At 44.6% G+C, this 10,836-nt stretch overlaps 1 protein-coding gene across 4 annotated transcripts in view; it reads left to right on the forward strand.

Annotated features, from left to right (window-relative positions):
- Positions 1-10,523, forward strand: part of MAML3 (mastermind like transcriptional coactivator 3) — a 346,623-nt gene extending 336,100 nt beyond the window's left edge. For 3 of the 4 annotated variants that reach the window (XM_090036509.1, XM_090036510.1, XM_090036511.1), the window contains one exon: positions 3,901-10,523. In XM_090036509.1, coding sequence (XP_089892635.1) covers positions 3,901-4,889 — 989 coding nt within the window. In that variant the 3' untranslated portion in view covers positions 4,890-10,523. The remainder of the gene's footprint in view (positions 1-3,900) is intronic. The other variant, XM_090036508.1, reaches the window with a different exon arrangement.
- Positions 10,524-10,836: the final 313 nt, after the last annotated feature.

The following is a 10,836-nucleotide window of genomic DNA, read 5'->3' on the forward strand; positions in this document are numbered from 1 at the left end:
GCTTAGTTAAATATTTTGAGTTATTTCCAATAAAGTCTGACCATTAAGAACAAATTTATTTCTCCTCTGTTCTGTCTCTCTGACTCTTGGATGGGGGGGAGGGGGTGTCGGGTCTCTTCTCCCCACCTCCTCTCTCACTTTATTTCAGTCAATTCCTCACCTTCCCTATTGTTTCTGCTGTACTTTCTTCCTGTCCCCATTATCACCAACACTCCCCTTCCCTTTTAGGGAGGGGTTTTTCACTTGGTCTCTTCACAAGAGGTCATCTTAATCTGAAGAAAGCATAGGTAGAATATGCATGAGATAGTGGTGGGAGGGAATTAATTAGCCCAGATGCAAATGGAGATTGCTTACATTTGAAAGCTGCAAGGATTTTTGCAAAACATTCATAGATTGTAGGAAAACCTAAGGGAGGAAAATCCTCTTTTGGAGAACAAGGACTTTGCATTGACTTCTCATACTTGGAAAACTCAATGTCTTCATTAACTGTGTTAAGGACTAAAACGGGATGCTCAACTCCAGCCTGTGGGCTAGAACTGGCCCGTGGAGCCATGTCATCCAGCTTGCTGGGTTTTCCAAGTGTCTGAACATGTGGTGGCAGGGGGGTGCGGCATAGTCTCAATTACTTTTCCCCTGCTGCCAAATTTCCAGACCTTTGGGAAGCACCATGGGCTGGAGAGCATGGTCCTCCCTGCTAAATTGGGCATTTAGGGACAAGGCAGCAGGGGCCCTGATCCAGCTGCACAAGGCCCAATCTAGCTGTGCAAGGCTGAGGTGGTGTAAAGCTCAATCCAAACACTGACTCCCAGTTCTGGCTTGTGGACCAACCCACAGGACCAAACAATTGAGCACCACTGGACTAAAGTGTTGTTGACACAGTCAGTATTTTACGTAGCACAGAGTAATTGCAGCAAGAATCAGGAAAAGAAATGAGGAAGGCTCGTCACCAAGTGAACAAAGGGCTAGATCCTCTGCTTGTGTAAATTGACAAGGTTTCAATGAATTGATTGAATTATCTAACGTTCCCATCTCTGGCAACATAATTCCTATATGAACTTCAAGAACACCTGCCAAACCATTGGCAGAATGGCAGGGCAGCACACACTAGCTGAGAAACCTGCACAAAAAAAATGCTCTTTCACTCATCTGAGAAATATGCTACCAAACCTGTTGGTTTAAAGAAAATACAGTGAAACTCAGTGATTTCCAACCAGGCTACTGGGGTGCCACCGGATCTTGTGAAGGGTGCCATGAGGTGTGAGAAGATGAGTGAAGTATTAGGAGATAAGCAGTTAAACTAAACTGCTAGGCCCCTCTGCAAAGAAGCAAGCACTGTAAACTGTAAATTAGTTTTTAAAGTTGGGTGCCGCTCAATTCACAAAAGTTATGGAGGGGTACCTCGAGTTTAAAATGGTTGAGAACTGCTGGTGTAACCTGACCAAAGAGGAGATTCATTTTCATGTATAAGCCAATTAAAAAAAAATACATAGCTAAAATCTTCATTCAGTTACAGCCATGGGAACCAATGGACTTTACCAGAACTGCCTGGATGCAGCTGAGAGGAGAACTTGGCTTAGTGTCTTAAGATGTTTGTCTCTCTAAAAATACTTTGATATCTGTCCATCTAACCTATACTCACTCCTGTTTCCTACACTAGTATAATAGCAGTTCTCAAATTGTAGCGCATGCTAGTTGGTACAGGCTCTTCTGCTTGTTTCCAGCTGCTAAATGGCATTATAATACAGCTAAAAATGCATTAAATACTTTCCTAATACTGTTTTTCCACTTCAGCCCTTGCTGAAGCCATTACAAAAGTACTATACTCTTGCCTAGCAGAAGGGAGAGAAGGTGGCTGTGAAAAATGCTGTGAAAAAAATTGAGACCAATCACAAATGGTGGAGGAGGAGATCCACCCTGGGAAACGGTTAAGACTACTCCCCCAGTGCATAACATTGAGAAAATAGTTTTGTCAGTAATGTAAGCGAAGGAGAAGCTGTCAGCTCCCCTGCTTCGCACACATGAGTTCTAGACAGGCTCTTTTTCACCTTGCAAAATGTCCTGCAGGCTGACACTCATGTATATTGCGTGCCATGGAAGAACAGAGAGCCAAGGGTAATTGGAGGACCGTACAGCAGGCTGCTTTTATATTTAAATGTAATAATGTTTGAGCTGTGAGTAATTGTCTGCATCCTCCTGTTGCAGCATCCCCTGCAGAGGATTTCATTGTTTTAGTTCAGTATAGTATTGACTCGAAACCACAATGAACCCTTGGCATCATCAGAATTCCTGTAATTGTTTTTAAATAAAGATAGTAAATACGGAGGCATATTGGCTTCCCAGAAATCGATAACCCCCATCAGGAAGACACAAGCGCGGTTCAGTTATCTGCCACGGTGTGGAATTTAACAAGGTTAGGATTTTCTGGTTTCCCATCACTGGGCCAAGGTGGAGTACAATGTGCTTATAGTATTGATTCACTAATACACTCTCTCTGTTTTAAATGTCCACAAAAAACAATTTTTCTTCTTTCCATAGACTTAATCAGTAACAATGATATAGGAAATCCATTCATTTTTGCCTCCTGAGCTATTAAAAAATTGATTGGCCTTCTGAGTCTGACATTTCCATTTTCATGGCTCAGTTTTGAAAGACAATAGAGATATTTAAAAAAGATTCTCAAATGGTTAACTGGAGTTCAGTTACCCTGCTTCCAGTGAAGTTCAATGGGATGTGACAGAGGCAGGATTGGGTCCCACATCTGAACAGAATAAGACTGCATGTGCAGCTGAATACAACACAAGGAAGCTCAAGACCTGTATGTGTTCACATTAAAAAACTCCGCATTTCCCCAATGAGGGGATGATTCAGTGTTATACATTGGTACATAATAAATGCTTCTAGGATTGGGGTGAAGTTTTTAAAAGCCTCTAAATGCCTACATTAGTTTGGAAGTAGGATTTGGGCTCCTGGGTCTCTGATAGGCCTTTGAAAATGTTATTGCTGGTCACGTTAATCTGTTAGGATAACACTGCCTCAATATAGCTACAGAGCTCAGTACAGTGGCTATGCAGCATAACTGCAGCTTCAGAGCCTCCAAGTTTAACAAGAGAACCTTGTACGGCACTTTGTCATGAAGACAATGATGGACTGGGCTGGATCATGCACAGAATCAAGTCATGCTGATACTTTTAAGACAGGGAACTGAAGTCCCATGGATCTCTATGGGGACAAATCCCCAAATTGCCATAAAGGAGAATTGCTTAGTGAGTAAATCATTGGCCTTTAACCTCTCCAGGCCCATTTTAGGTCTTAAGGGAAATTAGCTTAATGGTCTGTATTGATAGTATTCTCTCCTGAACAGTGTTTCACTTCACAAATCGAATACGTAACGTGATCAGCAGTCCCCATTTAGAGTGGCACTAGAGCTGTGTTGCCTCTCACCTTCAAGGAGAGGGACTTTGCTGGTCAGGGTTGAGGTCAGAGCCAGAATTGTACAGGGATGCACATCACTACCAAAATGGAAATAACAAAAGGGCTAGAGCAGTGGTTTTCAACCTTTTTTCATTAGCGGACCCCTTTGGAAATTTTGAGTGAAGGTGAGGACCCCTTTGAACTGTAAGTGTGGGGATTCCCATACTTTCGATTGATCATAGTCATTTTTTGCAAACCCCTTAGACATAGTCTGCAGGCCACAGGTTGAAGCTTGTCTTCCCAGGGTGGTTAAGCTTCTCCACTCTGCTTCAGCTGTCAGAGGAGAGAATAGAGGAGAGAATAATTTATTCACTTCAAAAGCAGGAGATCTGTAATCCTCCTGTGATCTAAAGGGCTCCTTCAAACTCTTGTTTTTGCAAAGATGCACTATTGAAGTTTTATGGGGGGTTTTCTCTCTCCTTGCTGTAGGTTCTCCCCAGGATATAGCAGCTGTGAGAAACCAAGCAGCGCTTCAGAGCATGAGGACCTCCCGAATGATGGCCCAGAGTGCAGGCATGATGGCAATGGCACCTTCTCAGAACCCCGGCACAATGTCTACTGCGGCAGGTCAGTCTGAGATGGGAATGGCTCCTTACAGCAACACATCTACCAGCCAAACGGGAATGTACAGTATGAGCACAGGGATGAGCCAAATGTTGCAGCACCCAAACCAAAGTGGCATGAACATGGCACACAATGCAGGCCAGGGACCAAGGCAGCCTGTCTCTGGACAAGGGGTTGGAATGATCAGCAGTTTTGGTCAAAATATGCTGGTGAACTCTGCTATTCCTCAACATCAACAGCAGATGAAAGGACCTGTGGGCCAGATCTTACCTCGGCCACAGGCACCAAGACTTCAAAACATAATGGGAACTGTCCCGCAAGGAACACAAAACTGGCAGCACCGAGGACTACAAGGTATCCCTGGAAGGACTACCAGTGAAATGGGGCCATTCAACAATGGCACAACATATCCAATGCAGCCTGGGCAGCCAAGGCTTCCCAAGCAGCATTTTCCACAGGGAATTAACCAGTCAGTTGTGGACACTACTGGGACAGTAAGAACCCTGAACCCAGCAATGGGAAGACAAATGCTGCAACCACTGCCTGGGCAACAAGGAACCAGTCAGGCACGGCCAATGGTTATGCCCGCCATTAGCCAAGGGGTTCCCACTATGGCTGGTTTCAGTCAGCCTTCTGCACAGCAGATGCCAGGTGGTAACTTTGCTCAGAGCAGCCAAGGCCAGGCTTACGAGAGGAATCCCACTCAGGACATGTCATACAATTACAGTGGCGAAGGAGCGGGGGGCTCCTTCTCAAGCCTAGCGGAAGGTGCAGACCTTGTGGACTCTATCATTAAGGGTGGACCAGGGGACGAATGGATGCAAGAACTCGATGAGCTGTTTGGAAACCCCTAGGGAATGGGTGTGCAGTTTTAAAATGTTGATTGTTAATTTAAAAAAAAGAGGAAAGAAAGAAAATGGGATGTCGCCCCATCTACAGGGGGGTTGTTTTTTTTAATCTGTGCAAACCGAGCTGATCTGCAGCTAGCTGTGGAAGATTCAGGCGGTGATTAAAAAAACATTGACGTGTCAATATCGCAAAACTTCCACACAGCAATTGCCACTGCATGGCAGTGCCTGCTGCACATGTGTACGTAAGGGAAGGTTGGGGTGGGGTGGAGGGACAAAAAAGCAGCTGCTCTCTACAGATGAGGAAAGCCAGCGGTCCCCCTGCAGCAAGGCACTGTTGCATAGTGATGTAGTGTTCTTCCACCCTGTTGTGCTGTAATCACTGCAACTTTCAGGGCACAGGAAGAGCCAGGTCCTTGGTCTAGGAATAGAAACTGAGGAAGTTGGCAGGTCACAGCACAGGCCAGGTCAGAAAAGTGAACTGATCTCTGGATTGAAGCCGAGAGCAGACAGCGAGGTGTTCTGCTCTCTTTGGTTTGATACAGAGCAAGGGCCGTGACACCTACTCCAGGTGATGGTAAGAAAATGTGCGGAAGGGGTCGCCATTTTCACTGTAGAGTGATAAAACAATTAATATAAAAGCTTAGCAAAACATAAATCTGGCAATACGTAGGGAAGGACAGTTTGATTACAGGACTGTCACAGGAGGCTAGCAAAGGTAGCCACTGCTTAGGTGGGTAAGTTAACTCACTGAGCTGCGAAGTCTCCTTTCAGGCTTAGAACATTGCTTCTTTATCAGAACACAGCTCTGCTGCCAAAACAGCTGAGAAAGGTGTGAAATACAAACAGACTACAGCGGAGATCTCTGTAGCTTCAGCTGAACCCCTTCTTTAATTCTTCCTCCTCAGTTTACTCGTGATTCAAATGGTTTTTTCCCTCACTAATGATGGAAAAATACACAGCTGCAACACAAGCTAAGCCCACTGCACTTGGTCTTTTTTTTCATCTGAAAAATAGCCACCTCAGTTGGGGTTGGAGATCAAAGGGTGGTGAGGGGAGCTGGAAAGGATGCCAGGCCTCAGAAAATGAAAATGCATAACTGGGGTTTGAAACTCTGAATGAGTATCTCCCCTTCTGAACATGCAAGATTAGTGGGTATTATTAGTCTGGGGCTGGGATGCCTGGACTGTTGATTTGACATTACATGCAGCCTGCTTTTCTGTCTTAAACAGATGTTCAGTTTAATCTCCCTGCTTTGCTGGGGTGAATTCACTGGAGTGCCTGAAAAGCAGGGATCAAGAAAAGACTGCTGTAATGATTGTCCACAGCGGGGAAACTGATTGCACTGGTGATCACAAACACGGGATCTGCCCAAATAAGTTTTTAAGGCAATAGTACCTATCACCTGAGAGGGTAAATGTGGACCTGGGCTGAGTGTGTAACAAACTATGATATGTTTTTCAGAAAGTTGCTTTTAAAATAATAAAACCCAGCCATTTGGGATGTCTAAAACTAGTCTTTGTGAGCCACAATGTGTGCTGTAGTGAAAGCTGATTAAATCATCCAAACCTACCAATTGGTTTGTCCTCAGCTGCTTGGCTTAGGTCCAGTGATGTGAAGTGCTGAGCCATTCAAGTCAATGGGAGCTGAGGGTGCATAGTACCTCTCAGTGCTTTGTGCTGAGCCCTTTGTTTTTATGTGGATCCCTAATATGAACAGAAGCAGTGAATGGGCGCAAAATGGATCTCTTGTTCCCCTAGTGCCCTGCTGCTTGTTCACTCTTGTGCAGCAAGTAAGTAACTCTTTGAGTGGCTTACCTAGATGAGGGGGGAAAGGTGTTTGTAAATGCTGCTGTGTATACAGGGCAGGCTCTGTGTTTAGCATGGGTTAGCTGGTCATGGTGAACTTCCAGCTCACCTGTGGAAGAGTCAGCTTGCTTTTTTCAGCACTGGTTTGAAAATGCATTAGTGAACATGTTTTAGCTAATACACTTGTAAGATACACCTTCCAGGTCCATTCCAGTTCCCACTGAAGCCAGCAGGAATTGATCTTTCTATTGAATTCAGTGGGTATTGAAGTGGACCCTAATTCTGTAAAAGAAGTGAGCACCAGCCAAAGGTTTCAGCCCACAGGCATGTTGGGGTTAGGTGGATTTTAGTCCTGCTACCATAAAGTAGGGGGGGGGGGGGGGGAGGGGAGGGGATGAAGGGTAATAGAACTGGTATCCCCAAGGGAAAAGGGTTTTGCGTGTGTGCGTGCTGGGAGCGGGCAAATAGGGTAACTTATACTAGTCCTGCACTGTATTAAGCATTTGCACCCTGCAAATCAAGGGAAAGGTGCCACTGAGCATGGTAGGAAGAGAGTAGCTGTTCTTCCTCTCCCAGGCAACTTCAGTTTCCTTAGAACGGTAACAAGAAGTTCCCTGCCAACGCAGTGACAACAGGATTTTCAGATTTAGAAACACACAAAAAACAAAGTGACAGACATGGATATTCACCCTCATCAGTAGGGAAGGGGAACCACTGTATAGGTGGTGAGGGGAAGTTGGGTGATGAGGGCTATGTCTCTGTTGTCTTTATAAAGCTTCCTCCAAATACTCCATACTGGGACCAAGTACTAGGGAGGTAGATTTTCATAGGTTTGGGGGGTTTTTTCTTACTATGGTGCTGATGTATATGTAAAGTTTAAAAAAAAAAAAGGTAATTTGTAAATATGTTTTTACAATTCTGCAGATATCACTGGGTCTACTATCTGTAAAATATATACATATAAATATATATATATAAATATATATATACTGTTTGTTTAAAATAGAGTATTTTTATTTCATTCCTTAACTCATCCTTACTGCAGTGGTATTGCACTTCAGATGACGTCTAATTACTAATTTGTACTGTATCCCAGACAGCAACTTGCTCCATTTTATTCAGATTTTTCTAGTTTTCTGTTTTTACTTTGTACATTAAGCATTGCTTATTTCCTTTTGAGACCTGTACAGAGCTCTGAAAATGTAGAAATGACCTGATGTTAACATACCACTTTTAAAGAAAAAAACAAAAACAAATAAAAGATTGTTATCTGAATTTAAAAATAGGTTGATTTGGAAAGTTCTCCCTCACAGAACCTCAGAGTCACCATAGTAGCAGGTACTAGCACTATTAGCTTAGGGCTTTGGTGGAAGGAGAGTAAACTACTTTAAAATAAGAGGTTGGGGTTTAGGAGCTATTTTATCCGGTTGTGTAGCCATAAGTTAATCAGTATGTCAGGGGGTGGCTCCAATGTCGTTGGTTCTTGCTGTAACCTCCGCCTCCCCGCGTTGGGACCGTCCTCTGGGTAATCCACCAGGAACCACTCCTTTGTAGGCTGAACACTTCCGGACCGTCTGCCACGACTTTGATGATCTCCTGGTTCAGTGTTGATAATCCGGCGCGTGTCAGTCCGAAGGCGAGACTCCTAGGTCCTAGGGGTCCCACGTTGTCGAGGGCTTCTCCACCCCTACACCCTCGCCCATACCTCCATAGCGTGAGCAACAATCTGGTCAGCCCCCTTATCAGGGTATCCTGCCTAGGGCCCATAAACTGAAAGATAAGGAAACAATACTGACAGCCAGGGATTCCCTGGAGCTTGGGACCGCTTGGGCCTTTCGCGAGCCTCCCCGGTCCTTCCCTGTCCGCTGTGGGGCTAGTACCCTCTTCCGAGCCTCCATTTAACTCCTCAGCTTGCTCGAGGGGTTTACGGGGTCCACTGGCCCCTCTCAATCTCAGTTGGGGCACTTTTACCCTCTGTAAGTGCCCCTCTATTAGCGCAAGTACGGTCCTCTGGCTCCTGCCGGGTCGAGCCGCTCCAGCTGACTCAAAACAGTCAGTGTCCGGGGTGGGCCGGTTCCTTCCTGGATCCCGAACCCCGTTGGGGATTACCCTTACCCCAAAAGGTCCTCCCGCGCCGCCAGGCTACTTGCGTCCATGCCTGTGTGCTCCCGTTGGCATCTGTTCTGCCGCCTCTCCCTTCCGGTTCCTCCTCCTGAGCCGCCGCCAGCGTCTCCTTTATAGTGGGCCAGGCAGCTTCATTGGCTTTCTTCTGTGCGTACCTGTGGACGGTGAGTGTCCCCGCCCTAGCATTTTGCCCCAAGGGGCGTAAAATAGATTTGTTAGCTCTGGATCATGGGGTTTTGGGGGCTGCTGGCTCCCGTCCTCCCCCACACAGTACATAGAAAGAGGCAGAATCTGTCTGGGTTTCTGGTTGCAGGAACGAACCAATAGTTTTGTTCTGTCATCAGTCTCTGTGGAGCTACATAGTAGTTAACACTGCCAAAAGTTTTAATTGTAAGTCATTTTCACACTTTCCGGAGCACTCATTTTTTTATGCTTATCTTTTCCAAGGTTGGACTGTGGTTAAAGGAGATTTTTATATTAATTAGAAGTGTGAGCAAAATCACTTCAGTCCTTTATAAGTTACCCGAAGGAGGACCAAAGAAGGCTATCCCTACTGTAGAAACAAAGGAAATTGCACTCGTTGAACAAGGTGACAGCAAATTCACGCATTGTTTGTGTACTTCTCACCTGTACTGAGTCTGTTGCTTTTTACTGGTTTGGATGGTGTACTTTAAAAAAAAGATCAGCTTTTTATTGAGGGTGATCAGTATCTGCTGGGATCAAGCCCTTATTTTATATAAAGTATATTTAAGTTGTATTATAATAGCAGCAATTTAATTTCCCCACTGCTTTCCTTGGCAATAATAATCCATTTCCCTCCTTGTGAGTGACTAACTCAGCTCTTGGACGTGGACTGTAGTTTATCCAACTGAGAAGCATATTATTGCCCTGTAAAACAAGAGGGGAAATGATATGAAAACCAGTATATTCCACTGCTATAATTCAAAACCTCTTGACTATTAGTCCTGCCCCTGCCAATGAGCCACTGTATGGTCTTGGGAAATCTCTAGGCTTGATTCTTCTCTCAGTTACTTTATCGAAGCAATGGAATTCGATTAATAAATACACAAAGCCAATATGCTTATAATGAAAGTAATACCTCCTTACCTGCCTGTTTCAGAGGGATGTTAGTGTTTCTCCAGTAATTGATAAAATTGCTTAAGTGGATGAGTGAGTTTATCAACCACATCACCGTGTCAATAATTTTAGGTAGCCTGCTGCCAAACTCTAAAAAGCAAATGCATTGCCTATATTTTTGGCTCCTCCTTTATTCTTTGACACTGTTCTTTGGTGCTGTTGAAGAGCTCCTGCTTTATTACATTACAGAAGTGGCACCTTACTTTGGAGCATGAAGTCATTCCTACACAGTTTGTACTCCAGTTTGTGCCTTTTATAAAGTGGTGAGGGTCCTTTGGGATGTGATACAGGCATAGTACAAGACTCAAACTAGGAACAGAATAATACATGAAGGAAGATGTGTCTGAGCACTGCTAACAGTGGTTTTGTAGATCCTCTGGGATATGCCGTACTTCCCTGATTTAACTTGGTTTCCTACCAGCTCCCCTCTCAGTCTTCCTGGAGGCAGCACTGCCTGGCTGTGACTTTTCAAGGCATCATTTTGGCAAAGTGAGTTTTTTCTCTCCTTCCCTCTTTAGCACTCCAAGTCAAAGTACACTGAAACCAACTGGAATGGGGACTGGATAAGGCCCTTTACCATCTGTTTTTTTCTCCTAGTATCACAAGGTAAGAGAATTCCTGTGTCTATAGCTCTTTCAAGACATGGCCTCAAGATCCCCCTGCAACCGTATCTACCCCTCTTCTTGCCCATTTCTCCCACAAAGTTGTTGTATATTATGTCTTCCCATAATATTCTTCTTTAGTAATCTTGGCTGTAGCATTCGATACCCCCAAATGCTAGATTATGCCTTGTGATCTAGTAATGGCAGCTGAATAACAATGTTTTTCAACTTCCACACTTTTGTATATGTAGTGTACTTTATCAGTGACCATCCTGTGGCAGG

The sequence above is a fragment of the Crocodylus siamensis genome, chromosome 2, assembly GCF_052110815.1.
Source record: "Crocodylus siamensis isolate JL-2025a chromosome 2, ASM5211081v1, whole genome shotgun sequence".
Classification (NCBI taxonomy): domain Eukaryota; kingdom Metazoa; phylum Chordata; order Crocodylia; family Crocodylidae; genus Crocodylus; species Crocodylus siamensis.